The 27,652-nt window shown below is 44.8% G+C and overlaps 1 protein-coding gene across 3 annotated transcripts in view; it reads right to left on the bottom strand.

The window, feature by feature from the left end:
* The window catches only part of gpr141 (G protein-coupled receptor 141), a 92,344-nt gene that overhangs the window by 26,571 nt on the left and 38,121 nt on the right, over positions 1–27,652 (bottom strand). For 2 of the 3 annotated variants that reach the window (XM_072268764.1, XM_072267892.1), the window contains exons 5-7: positions 17,949–18,044; positions 9,010–9,120; positions 8,590–8,753 (exon numbers count right to left, since the gene is read on the bottom strand). In XM_072268764.1, coding sequence (XP_072124865.1) covers positions 8,623–8,753; positions 9,010–9,120; positions 17,949–18,044 — 338 coding nt within the window. In that variant the 3' untranslated portion in view covers positions 8,590–8,622. Of the gene's footprint in view, positions 1–8,589; positions 8,754–9,009; positions 9,121–17,948; positions 18,045–23,912; positions 24,031–27,652 lie in introns of those variants that run through there. The other variant, XR_011887596.1, reaches the window with a different exon arrangement.

Below are 27,652 nucleotides of genomic sequence, written 5' to 3'. Positions count from 1 at the left end.
GGCCCCGGGGACTTATCTGTCCTAATGTATTTTAACAACTCCAACACCTCCTCTCCCTTAATATCAGCATGCTCCAGAACATCAACCTCACTCATATTGTCCTCACCATCATCGAGTTCCCTCTCATTGGTGAATACCGAAGAGAAGTATTCATTGAGGACCTCACTCACTTCCACAGCCTCCAGGCACATCTTCCCACCTTTATCTCTAATCGGTCCTACCTTCACTCCTGTCATCCTTTTTTTCTTCACATAATTGAAGAATGCCTTGGGGTTTTCCTTTACACTACTCACCAAGGCCTTCTCATGCCCCCTTCTTGCTCTTCTCAGCCTCTTCTTAAGCTCCTTTCTTGTTCCCCTATATTCCTCAATAGACCCATCTGATCCTTGCTTGCTAAACCTCATGTATGCTGCTTTCTTCCACCTCACTAGATTTTCCACCTCACTTGTCACCCACGGTTCCTTTACCCTACCACTCTTTATCTTCCTCACCGGGACAGATTTATCCCTTACATCCCGCAAGAGATCTCTAAACATCGACCACATGCCCATAGTACATTTCCCTGCAAAAGCATCATCCCAATTCGCACCCACAAGTTCTAGCCTTATAGCCTCATAATTTGCCTTTCCCCAATTAAATATTTTCCTGTCCTCTTTGATTCTATCCTTTTCCATGATAATTACAAAGGCCAGAGAGCGGTGGTCACTGTCCCCCAGATGCTCACCCACTGAGAGATCTGTGACCTGACCCGGTTCATTACCTAGTACTAGATCTAGTTTGGCATTCCCCCTGCTCGGCCTGTCCACACACTGTGACAGGAATCCATCCTGGACACACTTAACAAACTCTGCCCCATCTAAACCCTTGGAACTTATCAGGTGCCAATCAATATTAGGGAAGTTAAAGTCACCCATGATAACAACCCTGTTATTTTTGCACCTTTCCAAAATCTGCCTCCCAATCTGCTCCTCTGTATCTCTGCTGCTACCAGGGGGCCTATAGAATACCCCCAATAGAGTAACTGCTCCCTTCCTGTTCCTGACTTCCACCCATATTGACTCAAAAGAGGATCCTGCTGCATTACCCACCCTTTCAGTAGCTGTAATAGTATCCCTGACCAGTAATGCCACCCCTCCTCCCCTTTTTCTGCCCTCTCTATCCCTTTTAAAGCACTGAAATTCAGGAATATTGAGAATCCATTCCTGCCCTGGTGCCAGCCAAGTCTCTGTAATGGCCACTACATCATAATTCCATGTATGTATCCAAGCTCTCAGTTCATCACCTTTGCTCCTGATGCTTCTTGCATTGAGGTACAAACATTTCAGCCCTTCTACCTTTCTGTCTTCACACTGTTTATTCTGCTTCTCTTTCCTCAAAGCCTCTCTGTATGTTAGATCTGGCTTTACTCCATGCACTTCTTTCACTGCTCTATCGCTCTGGGTCCCATCCCCCTCACAAATTAGTTTAAACCCTCCCGAACCATGCTAGCAAACCTACCTGCAAGGATATTGCTCCCCCTCGAGTTCAGGTGCAACCCATTCAATCTGTACAGGTCCCACCTTCCCCAGAAGAGATCCCAGTGATCTAAAAATCTAAAACCCTGCTCCCTGCACCAACTCCTCAGCCACGCATTCAACTGCCATCTCCTCCAATTCTTACCATCTCTGTCACGTAGTACTGGCAGCAATCCTGAGAACATCACCCTTGAGGTCCTGTTCTTCAGCCTTCTGCCTAATTCCTGAAACTCACACTTCAGGACCTCATCCCTCTTCCTGCCTATGTCGTTGGTCCCAACATGTATCATGACTTCTGGTTGCTTTCCCTCTCGTACCAGGATGTCGTGCACCCGGTCAGAGACATCCCGGACCCTGGCACCCAGGAGGCAACAAACCATGCGGGTGTCCTTCTCACGTCCACAAAATCTCCTGTCTGCTCCCCTGACTATAGAGTCTCCAATGACGACAGCTCTCTTCTTCTCCGTCCCACCCTTCTGCACCACAGAGTCAGACTCAGTGCCCGAGGCCCTGCCACCGTGGCTCACACCTGGTCGGTCGTCCCGCCAACATTATCCAGGACGGTAAACTTGTTATTCAGGGGAATGGCTACAGGGGTGCTCTGCACTACCTGTCTGTTCACCTTCGCTTTCCCCCCTCTGACTGTCACCCAACGACCTGCTTCAGACAGCCTAGGTGTGACTACCTCCCTGTAGCTCTCATTTATGACTGCCTTATTCTCCCTTATGAGTCGAAGGTCATCCAGCTGCTGCTCCAGATTCCTTAAACGGTCTTCCAGATCGCCCAGCCGTATGCACTTCTGGTAGATGTGAATCTGCGGGAGAGGGGAGTTCCCCCAAGACTGCCACATCTCACATGAGAGGCACATCACCATCTCAGGAGACATTGTAAAAACTAACTGCGATCTAGCTTGTCCTCCGCCTCTCGAGTCAAAGCCACAAAGCTCCACTCCTTCACTGGCCCACTCACGCTCTGGCTGCTTTGTAAGGTGTATTCAGGAAGGTTTCCTGACGAGGCTGTCTACAATAGAGACGGTCAGAGCCGTCTCTATTTCCTGAGGAGACTGAGGTCCTTTAACATCTGCTGGACGATGCTGAGGGTGTTCTACGAGTCTGTGGTGCCCAGTGATCATGTTTGCTGTTGTGTGCTGGGGCAGCAGGCTGAGGGTAGCAGACACCAGCAGAATCAATAAACTCATTCGTAAGGCCAGTGATGTTGTGGGGATGGAACTGGACTCTCTGACGGTGGTGTCTGAAAAGAGGATGCTGTCTAAGTTGCATGCCATCTTGGTCAATGTCTCCCATCCACTACATAATGTACTGGGTGGGCACAGGAGTACATCCAGCCAGAGACTCATTCCATCGAGATGCAGCACAGAGCGTCATAGGAAGTCATTCCTGCCTGTGGCCATCAAACTTTACAACTCCTCCCTTCGAGGGTCAGACACCCTGAGCCAAATGGGCTGGTCCTGGACTTATTTCATAATTTACTGGCATAATTTACATATTACTATTTAACTATTTATTTATGGTGCAACTGTAACGAAAACCAATTCCCCCCCCCCCCCGGATCAATAAAGTAAGACTATGACTATGACTGACGTAATATGTAGATAAGCCAACTAGAGGAGAGGCTGTACTTGAGAATTGGTATTGAGAAATGAACCTGGTCACCCTTCCTCAACGCAGATGAGACGCAGCTGCTGATAGAGAAGAAGCAGATTCTGGATCGGTGGGCTGAGCACTTTAACAACGTCCTTAACCGCCCTGCCGACATCAACGACGAGGTCGTTGCCCGCCTGCCCCAGGTAGAGATCAACAAGAACCTCGACATCCTCCCCACGGTAGATGAAGTCAGGAAGGCAGTGAAGCAACTCTCCTGTGGCAAAGCGCCAGGACCTGATGCAATTCCTGCTGAGGTATACAAAGCAGGAGGCCCTGTCATGATGCAAGAGCTGACTGTTTTCTTCCAGTCCATGTGGAAAAAGGGACAGGTCCCACAACAGCTGAAAGATGCCAGCATAGTCCACATCTACAAGAGGAAAGGCAACCGCCAGTCTTGCGACAACCACCGAGGCATCTCCCTCTTGTCCATTGCGGGGAAGATTCTGGCCCGCGTCCTGCTCAACCACCTTCTCCAACATCTTGAGCAAGGTCTGCTCCCAGAAAGCCAGTGCGGCTTCCGTGCTGAGCGTGGGACCGCGGACATGATTTTTGCTGCGTACCAACTCCAGGAAAAATGCCAGGAGCAACACAGCGACCTCTTCGTGACCTTTGTCGATCTAACCAAGGCTTTCGATACGGTCAGCAGAGAAGGCTTGTGGAAGATCATGGAGAAGTTTGGCTGTCCCAGCAAGTTCATCACAATCGTCCGGCAGTTCCACGAAGGTATGATGGTGAAAGTTCTGGATGACGACAACGAGTTGGAGGCCTTCCCAGTGACAAATGGCATCAAACAAGGCTGCGTACTTGCCCCGACTCTGTTCAGTATGGTATTCTCTGCCATGCTGACAGATGCCTTCCATAACTATGAAGAAGGAATCCACGTCAGGTACAGGACTAACGGCAGGTTGTTCAACCTTAGGCGCCTGCAGGCAGTTACAAAGGTGCGAGAGACTGTCATCAGAGACTTCTTGTTTGCTGATGACTGTGCACTCAACGCCAGCACAGAGCAGGAGTTGCAGAGTGAAATGGACTGCTTCTCACAAGGCTGCGACAACTTCCGTCTCACTATCTGCACCAAAAAGACCGAAGTTATGTGCCAGCCTGCCCCAGGAAAGCCATACCAGGAGCCGCGCATCACGGTGAAGGGCCAGAACCTCCAGGCAGCCGACAACTTCACCTACCTGGGCAGCATACTCTCTCGCGCAGTGAACATAGACGCTGAGGTCAACAACAGGATTGCCAAAGCCAGCGCCGCCTTTGGGAGACTCCGTGAGAACGTCTGGGAGTGGAGAGGACTCAGCCTTACCACCAAGCTGAAGGTCTACTGTGCAGTGGTCCTTACCGCCCTCCTTTACGCCAGCGAGACCTGGACTGTCTACAGCAGACACGCCAAACAGCTCAACCACTTTCACCTGAGCTGTCTCCGCAGACTCCTCCACATCAGGTGGCAGGACAAAGTCCCCGACACGGAAATCCTGGAAGGAGCTGGGCTCTGCAGCGTCTGCACCCTCCTGCTGAAAGCCCAAGCCAGGTGGGCTGGACATGTGGTCAGAATGCCAGACAGCCGATTGCCTAAGCAGCTGCTGTACGGAGAACTGTGTCAGGGCAAGCGCTCAGTCCAGGGGCAGAAGAAATGTTACAAAGACTGCCTCAAAGCGTCCCTCAAAGGCCTGGGTGTCGACATCAACACGTGGGAGACGCTTGCCCTGGACCGTCCAGCTTGGCGCAGCAAGATCACCACAGGAGCCCGTGCAGCTGAAGTCAGGCGCATCATCGAGGCGCATCGAAAGCGTGCTGTGCGCAAGGCCCGAGTAGCATCGACTGCCACGACAGCACCCACCCACTTGTGTCCCACATGTGGGCGAGCCTTCAGGGCCCGGATTGGCCTCATCAGTCACCTCCGCACCCACAGCCACCAATCTCCCATTTGACTTTGAAGCCATGGTCATCTTCGACTACGAAGGACGAACAACAACAACATGTAGAGGCTGTACTTGAGAATTGGTATTGAGAAATGAACCTTGTCAGGTGTCATATATCTCAATGGGAGAGCATTTTGGAGGTTGTGATCACAACTCTATTTCCTTTTCCATAGTGTTGGAGAGGGATAGGAGCAGAAAATTTTGGAAAACATTTAAAAGTTTGTTGAGGATACAAGCATTGTTGGTAGAATCTCAGGTGGTGATGAGAGGGCATACAGGTGTGAGATATGCCAACTAGTGAAATGGTGCCACAGTAACAACCTGGCACTCAATGTCAGTAAGATGAAAGAGCTGATTGTGGACTTCAGGAAGGGTGAGATGAAGGAACACATACCAATCCTCAGAGGGATCAGAAGTGGAGAGAGTGAGCAGTTTCAAGTTCCCAGGTGTCAAGATCCCTGGGAATTTCTAACCTGGTCCCAACATATCAATGTAGTTATAAAGAAGGCAAGACAGCGGCTACAAAGTACCCAGGACATCTTTAGGGAGCGGTGTCTCAGAGAGGCAGCGTCCATTATTGAGGACCTCCAGTACCCAGGGCATGCCCTTTTCTCACTGTTACCATCAGGTAGGAGATACAGAAGCCTGAAGGTGCAAATTCAGTGATTCAGGAACAGCTTCTTCCCCTCTGCCATCTGATTCCTAAATGGACATTGAATCTTTGGACACTACCTCACTTTTTCTTTAAAAATACAGTATTTCTGTTTTTGCAGGTTTTTTTAATCTCTTCAAAATACATAATTGATTTACTTAATTATTTTTATTTTATTTATTATTTCTTTTCTTTGCTAGAAAATGTATTGCATTGAACTGCTGCTGCTAAGTTAACAAATTTCACGTCCTATGCCGGTGATAATAAACCCGATTCTGAATTGGGCTAAGGGGAAAATGTTAGGCAGGAACTTGGGTACATAAATTGGGAGCAGATATTCTCAGGGAAATGCATGGCAGAAATGTTACAAATATTCATTGAGGCACAGAAAGTTTGGTAGGGTAAAAGAACCATGCTATATAAAGGATGTAGAAAATCTAGTAAAGAAGAAAAGAAAAGCTCATGAGAAGTTTAGGAAATTAGGTACAGTTAGAGCTCTAGAACATTACAAAGGTGCCAGGAAGGAGCTCAAGAATGAAATTAGGAGAGATAGATAGGGCCATGAAAAGGTCTTGGCGAGCAGGATTAAGGAAAACCCCCAAGGCTTTCTCCAAGTATGTGAAGAGCAAGAGGATGAGCTGTGTGAGAATAAGACCAGTCAGGGGTGAGAGTGGAAGCAAGTGCATGGAACCGGAGGAGGTAACTGAGGTACTTAATGAATTCTTTGCTTCAGTATTCAAGAGTGAAAAGTTCCCTGGCCATTGTGGGGATGACTCACAGCAGACTGAAACGCCTGAGTGTATAGACTTCAAGAAAGAGGATGTGCTGGAGCTTTTGAAAGGTATTAAGCATGAATAGTTGCGAGGACCAGATGAGGCATGCCCCAAGCTACTGTGGGAAGAAAGGGAGGAGATTGCGGAGCCTCTGAAGATGATCTTTGCACCATCAATAGGGATGGGAGTACCACCAGAGGATGGGAAGTTTGCAAACATTGTTCCCTTGATCAAGAAAAGGAGTAGCAATAACCCAGGAAGTTGTAGATGAGTAAGTCTGACTTCAGTGGTAGGCAAATACTTGCAGAAGATCCTGAGATCAGGATTTATGAGCATTTGGAGACACAGTCTGATTAGGGATAGTCAGCATAACTTTGTCAAGGGCAGGTTATGCCTTACAAACCTGATTGAATTATTTGAGGATGTAAAACACATTCATGAAGGTAGATAGTGTATATGGATTTCAGTAAGGCATTTGATAAAGTTCCCTATGTGAGGCTCATTCAGAAAGTAATGAGACATGGGATCCAAGGAGACCTTGCTTTGTGGATCCAGAATTGGCTTGCCCACAGAAGGCAAAGGGTGGTTGTGAATGGTTCATTCTCTGCATGGAGGACGATGACCAGTGGTGTTCCACAGGGATCTGTTCTGGGTCCCCTCCTCTGTGACTTTTATAAATGACGCAGTTGAGGAAGAAGGGTGGGTTAGTAAGTTTGATGATACAAAAGTTGGGGTGTTGTGAATAGTGCGGAGAGTTGTCAGAGGTTATAGTGCGACATCGATAGGATGCAGAACTGGGCTGAGAAGTGGCAGATGGAGTTCAACCCAGATAAGTATGAAGTGGTTCATTTCCATAGGTCATAATTGAAGACAGAGTATAATATTAATGGTAAGACAGTGTGGAAGATCAGCAAGATCTTGGGCCAATATCCACAGGACACTCAAAGCCACTGCACAGATTGAGTGTTGCTCTTCATCAACCATGGGATTGAGTTCAAGAGCCGTGAGATAATGTTACAGCTATACAAGACCCCACTTGGAGTACTGTGTTCAGATCTGGTCACCTCACTGCAGGAAGGATATGGGTGCTATATAGAGAGTGCAGAGGAAATTTACAAGGATGTTGCCTTATGAGAATAGGTTGAGTGTACTTGACCTTTTCTCCTTGGAGCAATGGAGGATGAGAAGTGACCTGAGAGGTGTACAAGATGATGAGAATCATTGTGATCATGTAGATAGTCAGAGGCTTTTTCCCCCCAGGCAAAAATGCCTAACATGAGGAGGCATATTTTAAGGTGCTTGGAAGTAGGTACAAAGAGGATGTCAGCCAGTTGTGGAAGCAGATATGATGAGGTTTTTTTTTTTTTTTTTTTTTTTTTTTTTTTTTTTTTTAAAAATAAAAAGACTCTTCAATAGGTACATAGAGCTTAGAAAAATAAAGGGCTAGGCAGTAGGGAAATTCTAGGCAACTTCAAGTTGGTTACATGGTCAGCACAGCATTGTGAGCTGAAGGCCCTGTAATGGGCTGTAGATTTTGTTTCTGTGTAATTTATGGTATAGTTACAGACTGGCATGCATGTTGTAGAGATCACCGAATCATGGCTGAAAGAGAATCATAGCTGGGAGCTTATCACCCAAGGATACACATTGTATCAAAATGACTGGCAGAGAGGATAGGGTGTTTCCATTTTTAAAAAGAAATTAAATTATTAGAAAGCTGACATAGGATCAAAAGGTGAAGAATTGTTGTCAGTGGAGCTAAGGAACTGCAAGGGTAAAAAGACCATGATGGGAGTTGTATACTGACCCCCAAACAGTGAGGATGTGGCCTACAAATTACAATGGAAGGTGGAAAATGCATGCCAAAAGCGCAATGTTACAATAATTGTGGAGGATTTCAATATGCAGGTAATTTTGGAAAAATCAAGTTGTTGCTGTATTCCAGGAGGTGGAAACTGTTTCTGTGCCACAAAATTCTATAAACTCAGATTTACATATTTCAATTTTGAATATAAAATTTAAAAAGGCTAGAAATTTAAACAGAACAATCAGAACAGTACGTACTGCTTTTGCACCAGTTTATTTATAAGTGTTTCATCATTCCACATTGTGAAGACATTTCCAATAATTGGAGTATTTTTGAATTGTATCCGAGTGCTGTTTGTTGACCTGGTATAAAGGTGCAACCTTCTTGGCACTTTTAGTCCTCCCTCTCCTCAGTACATTTCCTAAAAGTACAAGGAAAGAAAGTCAAGGTTCAAAGTGTCAAACTTTATACTCCAGCATTTTCACTAAGATTCAGCTTTTTTAAAAAAAGTAGTTTCCAGTGATGGGTTGAAGTAATTGATGTGTCAAGGTATTTGTACTTTGACAAGTACTAGTGCACATTCTCAATTAGAAAATAACTTGGCATATCAAATCACGATTATTATCCCCTTGAATTGTGACACTTGCACATTTAATGGTAGGTCACTAGTTGATCACCTTGAAGCCCACGTAAATCTGATAAATCCCAGAAATCCATTTCATGTAGCTTCGGAGCAGCTCTCTTCCGAGGGACTGATTTGCAGCTGGATTTTACTTCTTGCAGTTTCTCTGTACAGAAACAAAATACATCAATATACAAATTCAATTGTCACCTGCACAATGCTAAATAGGCACTACTTAAAATAGAAGTATGGTGAACTCATAGGCTGTGTCATTGTTTAATTAACTATTCCAAGTTACATAGTTAGAGCACAGAAACAGGCCTTTTGTCCAACTGATTCATACTGATCAAGAAACCCATTCAATCTAGTTCTATTTGCACAGTCAACAATTCAGGAACAACTTCTGCCATCAGATTACTAAATGGTCTATGAACATCACCTCATATTTTTCTCCTTGTATCATTTATACTTTTGTATAGTTTTATGTATTACACTCCAATACTGCCACAAAACAAATTTCACACCACACGATAGTGACAATAAACTCATTTCTGAACCTTTCCTATTCCTAGCAAAAAAGTGGCATGTTTTTTTTATTTAAAAAAAATACCACTGGTGTGGCACAGAGTTCCAGGTTTTTAACCAAAAATTAATTATCTTGTCAAAAGTCAAACGCAGAGCCCAGAGGTAGAAACCACAATCAACTTTGTGCAAGTTCAGTTTTAGAGTTGCAAGGTGTAAATGAGTGAAGGCACCCAATTGTGATAATCAAATGTGTTAATGACATACTGTTTTAAGGGGAACAGCAAGAATTGAGGATAGAACTCTTTGATACTTCATTAAAGTCTCCCTAAGATTTAGGAGCAGAATTAGGCCATTTAGTCCATCAAGTTAATGTGTTCTGTGTCTCTGCTTCATCTTTTCAACATGGCTGATCCATTTTCCTTCTTAGCCCCAATCTCCTGCCTTCTCCCCATATCCCTTCATACCCTGACTAATCAAGATCCATCAACCTCTGCCTTAAATATACCCCACGACTTTGCCTCCACGGCCACCTGTGGCAACAAATTCCAGATTTACCACTCTTTAGCCAAAGAAATTCCTCATCTCCATTCTAAATGGAGATTGCTGTATTCTGAGGTTGTGCCCTCTGGTCTTTGACTCTCCCACCAAGGAAACACCCTCTCCAGAATCACTATCAAAGTTATTTGTTGTGTTTCAATAAGTTCATTCCCCCCCCCCACCATTCTTCTGAATCCCAGCGAGTAGAGGCACAGCCATCAAACACTCATATGATGACCCCTCCATTTCCAGAATCAATTTTGTGAATCTCCTTTGACCACTTTCAGTTTTCTCTACCTATAGTCAATTTCCCTTCATTCTGCTATGCTATAGGAATAAAGTCTTCCAGTAAGATGGCAGCATGTTTGGTCGCAGTGACTTCTTGGGGGCCAACCAAAGGTGTTTTTATCTGTTTAACAGATCATTATGATCGCAAGACAATGCTGGGCATTAAGAACTTCAGGTACTGCAGTCTACCCCATCAGTGAACTGCTCATTGGCAGAAGAGCTGGACGGTGTGAACCCTGTTACTGCCTACTACAAAATTGCACTGAAGTCAGTGTGCGAGTCCAGTGGGTCGTCTAACAGCGATAGGGTATCCTGGATGATTCGCCTGTGATCGCAAGACCCTGTTGCATATTTGTGATGCAAGATGCTGCAAGTCCGTCCCCTTGGTTTATTGGCGAGACAGAGGAGCTGCATGGCCTTGCTTGTAGGGAGGACTAGGCCTCAGGCCTCAAACTGTAGGCTTGCTTATAGCTGCAGTCCAAGAGGGGCGATGCCGGAGATGGTAAGATGGCATCCATACCTGTTTGGGGGGGGAGATGGGGAGGGGTGCTGACCGCTCCCATCAGTACTACCATCCAGTGTTTGATCAGTGAAATGAACGGCTGGTGACAAGTGAAATGCAGGCTGCTCAGAACTGCTTGTTCTTGATAATGTCATGCACCATCAATTTACAGGATATGTTGTCTGGACTTGGAATACATGTGACCGTTTACTTTCTATCTTATGTGCTTTGTGCTGTCTATGGCTTTTGGTACTGTTTTATACCTTGACCCCAGTGGAACACTTTCATTCAACTGTATTCATGGGTATTCATGTATGGTTGAATGATAATTAAACCTGAACTAAGGTCCTACCTTATTCAGCCTTTCCCTATATAACAAGATGCTGGAGGAAAGCAGGTCAGGACTGGAGTAGCGTTTGCAGAATCTCATTCAAATTTACTCTACAACTCAGGTGTCAAGTCCCAGCAACATCCTTGTCAATATTCTGTTCTACAAATTTGCTGCTATTCTGCAAAATATCAAGGCCAGCTGTGAAAGAAGAGACTGAACAACCAAAAGACCCAACCACAAACCATAGCCACCATCTACTCTTTCCCACACCGCACCAGAACGCGGATCAAAGACTGGCTTCTACAGCCACCCGAGTGCCTGTTAATAACAGTTCCTGTAGAGAACATCGTACTCGAGTGACTGCACTACCAAAATTTAAAACTCAATAAATGAAGTTCCACATCACAAGAAAATGATAAAGCTGATTCTGATCCAAGTCAATAGATCCAGTTGAGGACCAGCACTGAAACTTTAGCAATATAGTTTCAAATACTAAGAGATTCCAAAATGGTGTCAAGTTTCAAACCTGGTTTAGCACCTACATCTAGAGCTTACTCCCACTTGGTCAGTACCATAGTGCCCTCATTGCTGGGGGGAAAGCTCTGTTCAATGCAGGTTGGCACTTCCCAACTACCTGACTGGCAGACCACAATTTGTGCAGCTTCAGAACTGTGTGTCAGATATCACTATAAGCAGCACTGGGGCCCCAGTAGGAACTGTATTGGCTCCCTTCCTGTTCATCTTGGACTTTAGATACAACAGAATCATGTCATTTGCAGAAATTCTGAGTCAGCAATAATTGGGTGTATAAAGGGAGGACATGAGGATGAATACAGGACCCTGGTGGAGGTCTTTATCAAATGGTGCAAGTTGAATCATCTGCAGATCAACATCAGTATGACAAAGGAGATGGTGATGGACTTTAGGAAGGCAAAGCTGCAAGGCTCCGTTACTTTTGATGGTGAGAACATGGAGCTGGTGAGGACCTACGATTACCTGGGGGTGCTCCTGAATAACAGACTTGAACCACAAGACAGAAGCAGAATTAGGTCATTCAGTCCATAGAGTCTGCTCTGCCATTTCATCATGGATGATCCCAGATCCCACTCAACCCCATACACCTGCTTTCTCGGCATAGCCTTTGATGCCCTGACCAATCAGGAAACTCAAGTTTTGCTTTAAATATACCCATAGACTTTGCCTCCACAGCAGTCTGTGGCAGAGCATTCCACAGATTCACTACCCACTGGCTAAAAAATTTCCTCCTGACCTCTGTTCTAAAAGGTCAGCCCTCAATTTTCAGACTGTGCTCTAGTTCCGGATACCCCCCCCCCCACCACCATAGGAAAAATCCTGTCAAATCCACATTATCTACTCCTTTCAACATTCGGTAGGTTTCAATAAGACGCCACTGCATTCTTCTAAATTCCAATAGGCATAGACCAAAGCTGCCAAAAGCTCCAAAAACACATCCTTTGAGATTAGGGACCCAAAACTGTTGACAATATTCCAAGTGCGGCCTGACCAGTATCTTATAAAGGTGCAGCATCACTTCCTTGTTTTTATATTCTACTTCCATTGAAATAAATGCCAACATTGCATTTGATTTCTTTACCACAGACTCAACCTGTAAATTAACCTTCTGGGAGTCTTGCCAGATTCCCAAGTCCCTCAGCACCTCTGATGTTTGAACCTTCTCCCCATTTAGATAATAATCCACACTATTGTTCCTTTTACCAAAATGAATTATTGTACATTTCCCAACACTGTATTCCATCTGCCACTTGTTTGTCCATTCTTCCATTTAGTCCAAGTCCAGCTGGAATTGCATTGCTTCCTCAGCCCTACCTACCCCTCCACCTATCTTGGTATCATCCACAAACCTTGCCGCAAAGCTGTCAATTCTATTATCTAAAATAATCATTTACAAACTGAAAAGTAGCAGTCCCAATGCTAACCCCTGAGAAACATCAGTAGTCACAGGCAGCCAACCAGAAAAGGGAATCTTTATTCCTACTCGCTGCTTCCTGCTTATCAGCCATTCTGCTATCCATGCCAGCATCTTTCCTGTAACGCCATAGGATTTTATCTTAAGCATCGTCGTGTGGCACCTTATCAAATGCCTTCTGAAAATTCAAGTAAATGACATCCACCATTACTCCTTTGTCTCCATTTAGCTGTTTAACGCACCCTGTGCAACACGACCATCACTGCTTAAATGGACAGTGTGATTGTTCACCCAATACTGCATCATATTTTGGTAATTCTTGCACTACCATATCATCAGTGTGAACTTGGAAACTTTGTGCATCTTATTTTTTTTTTTTTTTTTTTTTTTTTTTTTAAGTTTACTTATTTTTTTCCACTCTTTCTTACATCTCTTCTAATATTTGTCTATCTGTGCATTTGTAATGCTACTGTGACACTAATTTCTTTGGGGATCAATAAAGTATCGATCTGAAGTGCAGTTAAAGTGCTGATACACGCTTGCTGGTATAGCATGGTGTCAAATATTTGACCCAACATCCTCTCCAAACAGCAGCAAACATTAACAAAACTGAATTTTGAGTTTATCATTAAATGATATTAAACTTTCAGGAGAACTTCAATATCTGTACTTTGATGTACTAATCAGATCATAGATACCAAGGAGATGTCAGGAACAGGTTTATCCACAGAGTGGTGGGTGCATGGAATGCATTGCTGGTGGTGGAGGAGGAAGAAACTGATACAATAGGGTCTTTTAAGAGCCTCTTAGATGGGTACATGGAGTTTGGAAAAATAGAGGGCGATGCGCTAGGGAAATTCAAGGCAGTTTCTAGAGTAGGCTGCATGGTTGGCACATATTGTGGGCCGAAGAGCCTGTAATGTGCTGCAGATTTCTATGTTCTGTGTTCATGCTTTCTATACAAAGCTCTCCATTCCAAACAAATGCATAAGCAGGCCTGGCTTGTTAATTTGCAGGGGAGAATCCACATAGAGTGGCACCAGCTGCTAGGATAGAAGAGATAGAAATCTCCCTGGTGGGTAGAATTCAACCTTTAACTCAGTCAAAGATGCTAAAAAGCATGCCAATTTTCTTAAATGTCATATTGCATTATAGCTCAAAGCAATCTAAACAGATCTAAACAGTGGTGTGGAGTTGATGCTTCAAGCCTGAAGTCCGTTTTCTGCTCTAGTACTTCTACCACACTTGTGATTGCCTGGTCTGTTTTCACCAGGGCAGAAGTTATGAATATGCATAGCTATTGAAGTTCAGTCTTGTTGCAGTTCTCTCTGCGAACGGCAGAAGACTATGTCAACAAGAACCACACAGTATTGAAATACAAGCAGCCAAGGCCTTTGAAATCCAACTCGTCTTGCTTACATAGGAGTATAGAAACCATAGAAACTACAGCACAGAAACAGGCCTTTGGCCCTTCTTGGCTGTGCCAAACCATTTTCTGCCTAGTCCCACTGAGCTACACACAGACCATATCCCTCCATACACCTCCCATCCATGTAACTGTCCAATTTATTCTTAAATGTTAAAAAAGAACCCGCATTTACCACCTCATCTGGCAGCTCATTCCATACTCCCACCACTCTCTGTGAAGAAGCCCCCACTAATGTTCCCTTTAAACTTTTCCCCCCTCACCCTAAACCCATGTCCTCTGGTTTTTTTCTCCCCCTGCCTCAGTGGAAAAAGCCTGCTTGCATTCACTCTATCTATACCCATCATAATTTTATATACCTCTATCAAATCTCCCCTCATTCTTCTACGCTCCAGGGAATAAAGTCCCAATCTATTCAACCTTGCTCTGTAACTGAGTTTCTCAAGTCCCGGTAACATCCTTGTAAACCTTCTCTGCACTCTTTCAACCTTATTTATATCCTTCCTGTAATTTGGTGACCAAAACTGAACACAATACTCCAGATTCGGCCTCACCAATGCCTGAAACAACCTCATCATAACATTCCAGCTCTTATACTCAATACTTCGATTAATAAAGGTCAATGTACCAAAAGCTCTCTTTACGACCCTATCTACCTGTGACGACACTTTTAGGGAATTTTGTATCTGTATTCCCAGATCCCTCTGTTCCACTGCACTCCTCAGTGCCTTACCATTAACCCTGTATGTTCTACCTTGGTTTGTCCTTCCAACATGCAATACCTCACACTTGTCAGTATTAAACTCCATCTGCCATTTTTCAGCCCATTTTTCCAGCTGGTCCAAGTCCCTCTGCAGGCTCTGAAAACCTTCCTCACTGTCTACTACACCTCCAATCTTTGTATCATCAGCAAATTTGCTGATCCAATTTACCACATTATCATCCAGATCATTGATATAGATGACAAATAACAATGGACCCAGCACTGATCCCTGTGGCACACCACTAGTTACAGGCCTCTACTCAGAGAAGCAATTCTCTACCACCACTCTCTGGCTTCTTCCATCGAGCCAATGTCTAATCCAATTTACCACCTCTCCATGTATACCTAGCGACTGAATTTTCCTAACTAACCTCCTATGCGGGACCTTGTCAAAGGCCTTACTGAAGTCCATGTAGACAATATCCACTGCCTTCCCTTCATTCACTTTCCTGGTAACCTCCTCGAAAAACTCCAATAGATTGGTCAAACATGACCTACCACGCACAATACTATGTTGACTCTCCCTAATAAGTCCCAGTCTATCCAAATGCTTGTAGATTCTGTCTCTTAGTACTCCCTCCAATAACTTACCTACTACCGACATTAAACTTACTGGCCTATAATTTCCCGGATTACTTTTCGATCCTTTTTTAAACAACGGAACAACATGAGCCACTCTCCAATCCTCCGGCACCTCACCTGTAGACAATGACATTTTAAATATTTCTGCCAGGGCCCCTGCAATTTCAACACTAGTCTCCTTCAAGGTCTGAGGGAACACCCTGTCAGGTCCTGGGGATTTATCCACTTTAATTTTCCTCAAGACAGCAAGGATCTCCTCCTTTTCGATCTGTACAGTTTCCATGATCTCACTACTTGTTTCCCTCAATTCCATAGACTTCATGCCAGTTTCCTTAGTAAACACAGACGCAAAAAACCTATTTAAGATCTCCCCCATTTCCTTTGGTTCCGCACAAAGCCGACCACTCTGATCTTCAAGAGGACCAATTTTATCCCTTACAATCCTTTTGTTCTTAATATACCTGTAAAAGCTCTTTGGATTATCCTTCACTTTGACTGCCAAGGCAACCTCATGTCTTCTTTTAGCCCTGCTGATTTCTTTCTTAAGTATTTTCTTGCACTTCTTATACTCAAGCACCTTATTTACTCCCTGCTTCCTATACACGTCATACAACTCCCTCCTCCTCTTTATCAGAGTTGCAATATCCCTTGAGAACCAAGGTTCCTTATTCCTATTCACCTTGCCTTTAATCCTGACAGGAACATACAAATTCTGCACTCTCAAAATTTCTGTTTTGAAGGCTTCCCACCTACCAATCACATCCATGCCAGAGAACAACCTGTCCCAATCCACACTTTTTAAGATCCTTTCTCATTTCTTCAAATTTGGCCTTCTTCCAGTTAAGAACCTCAACCTTAGGGCCAGATCTATCCTTGTCCATGATCAAGTTGAAACTAATGGTGTTATGATCACTGGAACCAAAGTACTCCCCTACACAGACTTCCGTCACTTGTCCTAACTTGTTTCCTAACAGGAGATCCAATATTGCATCCCCTCTAGTTGGTCCCTCTATATATTGATTTAGAAAACTTTCCTGAACACATTTTACAAACTCTAAACCATCTAGATCCCTAACAATATGGGAGTCCCAATCAATGTATGGAAAATTAAAATCCCCTACCACCACAACTTTATGTTTCCTGCAGTTGCCTGCTATCTCTCTGCAGATTTGCACTTCCAATTCTCTTTGACTATCGGGTGGTCTGTAATACAATCCCACTAATGTGGCCATACCTTTCCTGTTTCTCAGCTCCACCCACAAGGACTCAGTAGACAAGCCCTCTAATCTGTCCTGCCTGAGCACTGCTGTAATATTTTCCCTAACAAGCAATGCCACTCCCCCACCTTTTATTCCTCTGCCTCGATCACATCCGAAACAGCGGAACCCTGGAATATTAAGCTGCCAGTCCTGCCCCTCCTGTAGCCAAGTTTCACTAATTGCTACAACGTCATAATTCCACGTGTCAATCCATGCCCTCAACTCATCCGCCTTCCCAACAATACTCCTAGCAATACTCCTAGTTCTAAAGGTGAAATATATACACCTCAGAAGATTTTTACCACCACTCACAACCTTTCTATCAGCGGATTTGCTTAAACTTTTAACATCATTTATTTTCACCCCAGCCACACTGTCAGGTCTGGTACTGTGGTTCCCATCCCCCTGCAAATCTAGTTTAAAGCCCCCCCAATAGCATTAACAAACCTCCCTGAGAGGATATTGGTCCCCCTGTAGTTCAAGTGTAACCCGTCTCTCTTGTACAGGTCCCACCTGACCCAGAAGAGGTCCCAATGATCCTGAAATCTGAAACCCTGCCCCCTACACCAGTTCCTCAGCCACTTGTTCATCCTCCAGAGCATCCTATTCCTACCCTCACTAGCAGGTAGCAATCCTGAGATTACCACCCTCGAGGTCCTGCTTTTCACATTTCACTGACATCTTTCACTCCTATCCCAGTATCACCTGCTGCTGCTCTAATTGGATTATCTCTGAGATCAATGAACTCAGTCACCAAAAATGCAAAATCAACTTAAATTAGGTCATGCATAAATGAAATCTATAGCCATATTAAAAGGTAAATGTCTTCTTACCGTACTCTGCATCATCAAGTGACTGAGTAGCTGACTTGGGTTTCGCACCGACTTTATTCCAATATTCATCCACAGAATCTTCACTTGCATTTTGTACTTCAACACCAGATTGAGAGATGAATGAATCAGTATTGAAAATATTCATAAAGTCATCGTTAAGTAGACCTGATTAGTCCTCACTAATTTGATACTTGGGAAGCTAGTGATACATGTAACTCTTGCCCTTCTATGGGAGGAATAACTTAAAAGTGTAGGCAATTATCATTGTTAAGCATCATACTTACAAGTGCTATTTGAATATTCAGTTTTGTCCAAATCTAATGCAATTTTTAAAATGGGTTTTATTTTTGCAGAACCTGTAGAGCAACTGTTATGCCATGTTATTGATGGGCCCATTGAATGCAAGAGTAAACCAGCTAGACCCACTTCCCTGAACACAACTTGGCTCTTCAACTTCTCTTTCAGAGACTTATTTCCCTTTTAATGCTACCACTAAGATTAGACTTTTCTCCTGCCTTCTCCCCATAACCTTTCAAAGGGTTACTGGCTGATACACATCTTTTTCTTATTTAATTCTTGAGAGAACAGGGGGTATGGCTGCAAAGTCTTTTCTATTGTGGGTGTCAGATGTTGTCTACGCCCACCTGGACAAGACAGCGAGCACTGTGAGGGTCATATTTTTTGACTTCTCCAGTGCATTCAACACCATCCGCCCTGCTCTGCTGGGGGAGAAGCTGACAGCGATGCAGGTGGATGCTTCCCTGGTGTCATGGATTCTTGATTACCTGACTGGCAGACCACAGTACATGTGCTTGCAACACTGTGTGTCCGACAGAGTGATCAGCAGCATTGGGGCTCCACAGGGGACTGTCTTGTCTCCCTTTCTCTTCACCATTTACACCTCGGACTTCAACTACTGCACAGAGTCTTGTCATCTTCAGAAGTTTTCTGATGACTCTGCCATAGTTGGATGTATCAGCAAGGGAGATAAGGTTGAGTACAGGGCTATGGTAGGAAATTTTGTCACTTGGTGTGAGCAGAGTTATCTGCAGCTTAATGTGAAAAAGACTAAGGAGCTGGTGGTAGACCTGAGGAGAGCTAAGGTACCGGTGACCCCCGTTTCCATCCAGGGGTCAGGGTGGACATAGTGGAGGATTACAAATACCTGGGGATACAAATTGACAATAAACTGGACTGGTCAAAGAACACTGAGGCTGTCTACAAGAAGGGTCAGAGCTGTCTCTATTTCCTGAGGAGACTGAGGTCCTTTAACATCTGCCGGACGATGCGGAGGATGTTCTATGAGTCTGTGGTGGCCAGTGCTATCATGTTTGCTGTTGTGTGCTGGGGCAGCAGGCTGAGGGTAGCAGACACCAACAGAACCATCAAACTCATTCGTAAGGCCAGTGATGTTGTGGGGATGGAACTGGACTCTCTGACAGTGGTGTCTGAAAAGAGGATACTGTCCAATGTCTCCCATCCACTACATAATGTACTGGGTGGGCACAGGAGTACATTCAGCTAGAGACTCATTCCACCGAGATGCAACACAGAGCGTCATAGGAAGTCATTCCTGCCTGTGGCCATCAAACTTACAACTCCTCCCTCGGAGGGTCAGACACTGAGCCAATAGGCTGGTCCTGGACTTATTTCCTGGCATAATTTACATATTACTATTTAACTATTCATGGTTTTATTACTATTTATTATTTATGGTGGGTACAACTGTAACAAAAACCAATTTCCCCCGGGATCAATAAAGTATGACTATGACTATTTCCAGGAGACTACCAGCCTCTGCAATGGCCACATCTGCATTGAGATGCAACTCCTTAGAAACTGTGTTAGGGAACTGAAGTTGCAGCTCAAAGACCATCAGCTTGTTAGGGAAAGTGAAGCAGTGATAGACAGGAGCTACAACGAGGTAGTAACCACACTCTTCCCCCCCCCTCCCCTCCCCCCCTCCAAGGCTACAAGAGACAGATAATTAAAATCACATTGGAGCAAAATTAGGCCATCTGGCCCATCGAGTCTGCTCTGCCATTCAATCATGGATGATCATTTATCTCCTCCTCAACCCAAGTTCTCGGCTTTCTCCCCATAACCTTTGATGCCATGTCCAATCAAGAACCTATCAATCTCTGCCTTAAATACACTCAACGACCTGGCCTCCACCACTGCACGTGACAAATTACACAAATTCACCACCCTTTGGCTAAAGGAATTTCTCTGTATCTGTTTTAAATGAACACCCCTCTATCCTGAGGCTGTGCGCTCTTGTCCTAGACTCTCCCACTATGGGAAACATCCTTTCCACATCTACTCTGTTTAGGCCTTTCAACATTCAAAAGGTTTCAATGATATTTCACCCCCCCCCACCCCCCACCCAATCCTTCTGAATTCCAGTGAGTATAGACCCATCAAAATTCCCCGTATGATAACCCTTCCATTCCTGGAATCATCCTTGTGAACCTCCTCTGGACCCTCTCCAATGCCGGCACATCTTTTCTAAGGTGAGGAGCCTAAAACTGTTCAATACTCAAGATGAGGCCTCACCAGTGCATTATAAAGCCTCAGCATCACATCCCTACTCTTGTATTCTATACCTCTTGAAATGAATGCTAACATGGCATTTACCTTCCTCACCACCAACTCTACCTGCAAGTTAACTTTCAGGGTGTTCTGCACAAGGATTCCCAAATCCGTCTGCATCTCAGATTCCTGGATTTCCTCCCCATTTAGAAAATAGTCCACACATTTATTTCTACCACCAAAGTAAATGACCATGTATTTGTCAACATTGCATTTAATTTGCCACTTTCTTAGCTATTCTCCTAATCTGTCTAAATCCTTCCACATCCTACCCATTTCCTCAACACTACTGACCCCTCCACCAATATTTGTATTATTTGCAGACTTGGCAACAAAGCCATCTATTCCATCATCTAAATCATTTATATATAGCATAAAAAGTGGTCCCAACACCAACCCTATGCAGCAGCACTAGTCACTGGCATCAATCAGAAAATGATCCTTTTATTCCCACTCACTGCCTCCTACCTATCAGCCAACACCTAAATGTGTTAGTAACTTTCCTATAATACCATGGGCTCTTCACTTGGTAAGCAGTGTCATGCGTAGCATCTTGTCAAAGGCCTTCTGAAAGCCCAAATATACAACATCCACTGCAAACCCTTTATCTATCCTACTTGTAGTCTCTTCAAATGAGAGTTAGATAGGTTGCTGAAGAGATAACAGATGCTTGGTCATAATCTTTCAAGAAACACTTGATTCTGGCATAGTCTCAGGACTAGAAGATTGCAAACATCACTCCACTGTTTATGAAGGGAGAAAGGCAGAAGAAAGGAAATTATAGATCAGTTAGCCTAACCTCAGTGACTGGGAAAATGTTGGAGTCTATTATTAAGGATGAGGTTTCTGTGTTCTTGGAGACTAATGATAAATAAATCAAAACCAGGATGATTTCTGTAAAGGGACATCTTGCCTGGCAAATCTGTTAGAGTTCTTCAAGGAAGTAACAAGCAGGGTGGACAAAGGAGAGGATGTCATTTACTTGGATTTTCAGAAGGTGTTTGATAAGGTGCCACACGAGGCTGCTTAACAAGGTCAAACTTGATGGTGTTACAGGAAAGATATTGACATGGATATCAGAATGGCTGATAGGCAGGAGGCAGCAAGTGGAAAAGGGTCCTTTTCTGGTTGGCTGCCAGTGACTAGTGGTGTTCCTCAGGGGTCAATATTGGGACTACTTTTCACATTGTTTGTCAATGATTTAGATAATGGAATTGATAGCTTTGTGGCAAAGTTTACAGATGATACAAAGATAGGTGGAGGGAGGGGTAGTGCCAAAGAAGCAATGTGATTGCAGCAGGACTTGGACAAATTAGAAGAATGGGCAAAAAGTGGCAGGTGGAACACAGTGCTGGGAAAGGAACAATAGTGTGGATTATCTCAATGGGGAGAAAGTTGAAACAGAGGTGTAGAGGGACTTCAGGGTCCTTGTGCAAGACTTCCAGGAGGTTAATTTACAGGTTGAGCCTGTGGTAAAGGAGGCAAATGCAAAGCTGGCATTTATTTTTGAGGGAAATATGAAAGCAAAGATACAATAATAAGCCTTTATGAGAGACTAGCCAGTCCACACTTGGAGTATTGTCAACAGTTTTGGGCCCCATATCTCAGAAAGGTTGTGTTGGCATTGGAGAAGATCTAGAGGAGGTTCACTCTAATGGTTCTAGTAATGAAGGGATTAACACACAAGGAGCATTTGGCAGCTTTGGGCCTGTACACACTGAAGTTTAGAAGAATGCAGAGGGATCTCATTGAAACATACTGAATCTTGCAATAATGAGACAGGGTGGACATGAAGGCAACATTTCCTATGGTAGGGTTATCCAGAACTAAAAAGTACAGCTATAAAATTGAGGGGCAACATTTTAAAACAGAGGCAAGGAGGGATTTTTTTGCCAGGATAGTGAATCTGTGGAATGCTCTACAATACACTGCAGAGGAGGCCAAGTCTGTGGGTATATAAATAAGGTTAACATGGGTCCGTGGTGCAGAGGGGAAAGAGAGAGAGAAGGGAGCAATAGTGATAGATGATTCAATAGTAAGAACAACAAACAGAGATTCTGTCGATGTGAACAGGACACCCAGATGGTACGTTGCCTCCCAGGTGCCAGGGTCAGGGACATCCCAAATTGCATCCACAACATTCTGGAGAGGGAGGGAGAGCAGCCAGATGTCTTGGTACATATTGGTACCAATGGCATAGGAAGGAAAAGCAAAGTAGTCCTGAAAAGAACATTTAGAGAGCTAGATAGAAGGCTGAGATGCAAGACCTCTAGGGTAGAAATTTCTGGATTGTTGCCTGTGCCACACACCAGTGAGGGTAGAAACAGGATGATTTGGCAGGTAAATGTGTGGCTGAGAGACTGGTGCAGGGGGCAGGGCTTCATATTCTTGGATCATTGGGATCTCTTCTGGGGAGATATGACCTGTTCAAAAGTGATGGGTTTCACCTGAACCCGAGTGGGACAAATACTCTCTCGGGCAAGTTTGTTCGGGCTGTGGGGAAGATTTTAACTAACTCTGCAGGGAGAGTGGGAACCGGAGTGATGGGACGCAGGATGGATGGTTTTAAAAAAGTAAAGGTAGCGTGCATTCAGACTGTCAGGAAGGGCAGGCAGGTGATGGGACTTAGTCACAGCCAACAGGGCAAGTATCAGTACATTAGGGATGCAAAATTAAAAAGGGTAGCAAATACGGTACTCAAGGTGTTGTATCTCAATGCATGCAGTATCAGAAATACGGTGGATGATTTTGTTGCACTATTACAGATTGCCAGATATGATGTTGTGGCCATCACTGAATCGTGGCTGAAGGACGGTTGTAGTTGGGAGCTGAATGTCCAAGGTTACACATTTTATCAGAGGGATAGGAAGGTAGGCAGACGGGGTGGTGTGACTCTGCTGGTAAAGAATGGCATCAAATCGGTGGAAGGATGTGACATAGGATCAAATGTTAGATCCTTGTGAATCGAATTAAGAAACTGCAAGGGTAAAGAACCCTGATGGCAGGTATATACAGGCATCCCAACAGTGGCTAGGAGGTAGACCACAGGTTACAACAGGGAATAGAAAAGGCGAGTCAAAAGGGCAAGGTAATGATAGACATGGGAGATCTTAATATGCAGTTTGATTGGGAAGATCAGGTTAGAAACATAGAAAACCTACAGCACAATGCAGGCTCTTTGGCCCACAGTGCTGTGCCGAACACGTACGTACTTAGAAATTACCTGGGGTTAGGTACACCTGCAAACCTGCTCATTAATGCAAATATCTAATAAGTCAATCAGGCAACTCAATCATAAAATCATGCAGATATGGTCAAGGAATTAACTTGATCAGAAAAAAAATCAGAATGGGGAAGTGTGATGTAACTTACTTTGATTGCAGAATGATTTTTGGTGCCAGACGGGGTGGTTTGAGTATCTCAGAAAGTGCTGATCTCCTGGAATTTTCATGCACAACAGTCTCTCGAGTTTATAGAGAATGGTGCAGAATACAAAAAACATCCAGTGAGCAGTAGCTCTGTGGGTAAAAATATCTTTTTAAGAAGATGGAACAGAATGGCCAGACTGGTTCAAGCTGATAGGAAGGCAACAGTAACTCAAGTAACCACGTGTTATAACAGTGGTATGCAGAACAGCATCTGTGAACACACAGCACGTCAAACCCGAAGAGGATGCGCTGCAGCAGCAGAAAACAATGAATTTACACTCAGTGGCCACTTTATTAGGTACAGGAAGTACACAGACCACAGAAAGAAGATCCACTCCCCACCTCCCTCCTATCGCACCCCAATATATATCTAAGTAGCAAAACCTTTTAGTCTCCTGGTGTTGGCTGGAAATAAAATATACACCTGCACACTAGAAACATAGAAAACCTACAGCACAAAACTGTACGGGCACTTCGGCCCACGATGCTGTGCTGAACATGTACTTATTTTAGAAATTACCTAGGGTTACACATAGCCCTCTATTTTTCTAAACTCATGTACCTATCCAAGAGTTTCCTAAAAGAACGTATTGTATCTGCTCACCAGCAGCCCATTCCACACACTGACCACTCTCTGCGACTGTGCCCTCTCCTGCTAGCCATTTCAGCCCAGGGAAAAAGCCTCTGACTAGCCACATGATCAATGCCTCTCATTATTTGAAACCCCTCTATCAGGTTACCACTCAAGGAAAAAAGGCCAAGTTCACTCAACCTACTTTCATAAGGCATGCTGCCCAATCCAGGCAACATCCTTGTAAATCTCCTCTGCACCCTTTCTACGGTTTCCACATCCTTCCTGTAGTGAGGTGACCAGAATTGAGCACAGTACTCCAAATGGGGTCTGACCAGGGTCTTATATAGCTGTGACATTACCTCTTGGCTCTTAAACTCAATCCCACGATTGATGAAGGCCAATGCACCATATGCCTTCCTAACCACAGAGTCAACCTGCGCAGCAGCTTTGAGTGCCCTATGGACTCAGACCCCAAGATCCCTCTGATCCTCCACACTGCCAAGTGTCTTTCCATTAATACTATACTCTGCCATCATATTTGACCTACCAAACTGAACCACTTCACACTTATCTGGGTTGAGCTCCACCTGCCACTTCTCAACTCAGTTTTGCATCCTATCAATGTCCCGCCATAACCTCTGACAGCCCTCCACACTATCCAAAACACCCCCAACCTTTGTGTCATCAGCAAACTTACTAACCCATCCCTCCACTTCCTCATCCAGGTCATTTATTAAAATCACGAAGAGAAGGGGTCCCAGAACTGGTGACCGACCTCCATGCAGAATATAACCTGTAAACAACCACTCTGCCTTCAGTGAGCAAGCCAATTCTGGATCCACAAAGCAAGGTCCCCTTTGATCCCATACCTCCTGACTTTTTCCAATAAGCCTTGAATGGGGTACCTTATCAAATGCCTTGCTGAAATCCATATACACTACATCTACTGATCTTCCTTCATCAATGTGTTTAGTCACATCCTCAAAAGATTCAATCAGGCTCATAAGGCACAACCTGCCTTTGAAAAAGCCATGCTGACTATTCCTAATCATGTTATGCCTCTCGAAATTTTCACAAATCCTGCCTCTCAAGTTGGTAATGGATCTCGAGAAACGTAGCAGTATTCAGTGGAGTAAGGGAAATTACAGAGAGAGGAGAGCCATTTCTACCACACAACCACAGATGCAGCAGAGAAAGTGCCAAGCTGGCTCTGGATAAAGAAGGCAGATCCATGGGTTGCTGTTAGGGCACAGGTTGGGGTTTGATCAACCCTGGTCAGGTCGCCTGGGTGAGGGTGTATGATGTTCAAAGACCCGAAACACCTGACGACCCCAGGTAACATCACTGATGTGCCCCGGCTTAGCATCATGCAGATGTTTCTGTAAGAACTACTTCCTGGGACACCAGTGACCACCAGGAAGAGTCTGGTTGACAGCAAGTTTGGTAACAACTGGAAAGACAGTTGACAGCCTGGAAAGACAGCAAACCGGGGAGAGGGTGGGTTGGCAGCCCTAACTGCAGCTCCTGTAAAGTACCCAAGGCGGCTACAGATCAAAGAATGGAAAGATACCCCCAGGGGAAGCCCGGGGGCGGGGGGGGGGTGGTACGCGAAAGAACTTCCCAGGCAGACGGACATAAGGCTACCGACCCAGTGCAATGGACAATCAACGAGTACGCAGTACATCTGTGACAAAATTTGTAAGAACCAGAGAGGCTTGAAAATCCACCGGTCAAGGGTGAAGTGTAAAGAGCAACAGAGAGCTCCACAATGTGCAGATTGAGACAGAGGAGGAGCAGGGTCAAGAAGCACCTCATGGAACCCAGAGCTTCTGCGTGGTGCAAGCTGTGCATCCCAACATCACATCTCAGACCGTGCGGATCAGATGGCCCAAAGCCTGTCAGACAGAGTGGCAACGATTTGAGGACGTAGATCTAGTATTGGAAACAGTGGCCAAAGCTGGTGTGGAGAGGAGATTACAGATGACAACAGGGATCATAACTCTGGCAGCAGAAAGATTTGGTACCAAGGAGGTGAAGTAGGCCAAACAGCCATATGTTAAAAACAACAGCCTCCAAAATTCACAACATCCGGAAAGAACTCAAGGCGATCAAGCAACAACATAAATTGGCAAACCATGAGGAAAGGGCACCACCGGAAGAACTGCGTGTGATGCGGAGGAGAAGGTTCATAACTCTGAGAAGAGCGAAGCAACATCTGAAGCACAGGAGAAGAGCAGCACAGGAAAGATCTGAATTTATCAGTAACCCATTTCAGTTCACCAAACAGCTGCTGGATCAGAAGAGAAGCTGAAATCTGCCCTGCACAAAGGAACAGATGGACCACCATCTTCGAAGCACCTTCAGTAACCTGAACAGAGAACTGGGAGACTGATGTCCTCATCATGCTTGCAGAACCAACAGAGGCTTTCAACCTTCGAGAGCCTCTCTTCAAGGAGGCTCAGCAAGTAGTCAAGAAAGCCAGTGCTGGCTCAGCACCTGGTCTGAATGGCACCACCTACAACATCTACAAATGCTGCCCCTGGCTTCTCCGACGGCTGTGGAGAATCCTCAGGGTCATCTGGAAGAAAGGCAAAGTGCCCAAGCAATGGAAGTATGCAAATGGAGTGTGGATTCCAAAAGTAGAGGACTCCGAGAACATCAGCCAGTTTAGGATAATATCCTTGCTGAGTGTTGAAGGGAAGATCTTCTTCAGCGTGGTGGCAAAGCACCTAACGGAATACTTCCTGAGGAACAATTACATCGACACGTCCGTCCAGAAGGGTGGCGTTCCAGGGGTACCAGGCTGCTTGCAGCACACAGCTCCTGAGGGAGGCCAGAGAGAATAAGGGTGACTTAGTGGTTTTGTGGTTGGATTTGGCCAATGCCTATGCGTCGATCCCCCACAAGGTTGTTGAAGACGCTGAGAAGGCACCATGTTCCTGAAGGAATCAGAGGCCTCCTTATGGACTACTACAACAGGTTCCACCTCAGTCTCAACAGGACCAATAACATCAGACTGGTGCAGGCTGGAGATTGGTATCATCACAGGCTGCACTATCTCAGTCATTCTCCTCACCCTGGCAATGAACACGCTGGTAAAATCTGCAGAG

Source organism: Mobula birostris, chromosome 1 (genome assembly GCF_030028105.1).
Source record: "Mobula birostris isolate sMobBir1 chromosome 1, sMobBir1.hap1, whole genome shotgun sequence".
Lineage (NCBI taxonomy): Eukaryota > Metazoa > Chordata > Chondrichthyes > Myliobatiformes > Myliobatidae > Mobula > Mobula birostris.
Note: the sequence above shows the minus strand (reverse complement) of the source record. Positions and strands in the feature narration are given on the sequence as shown.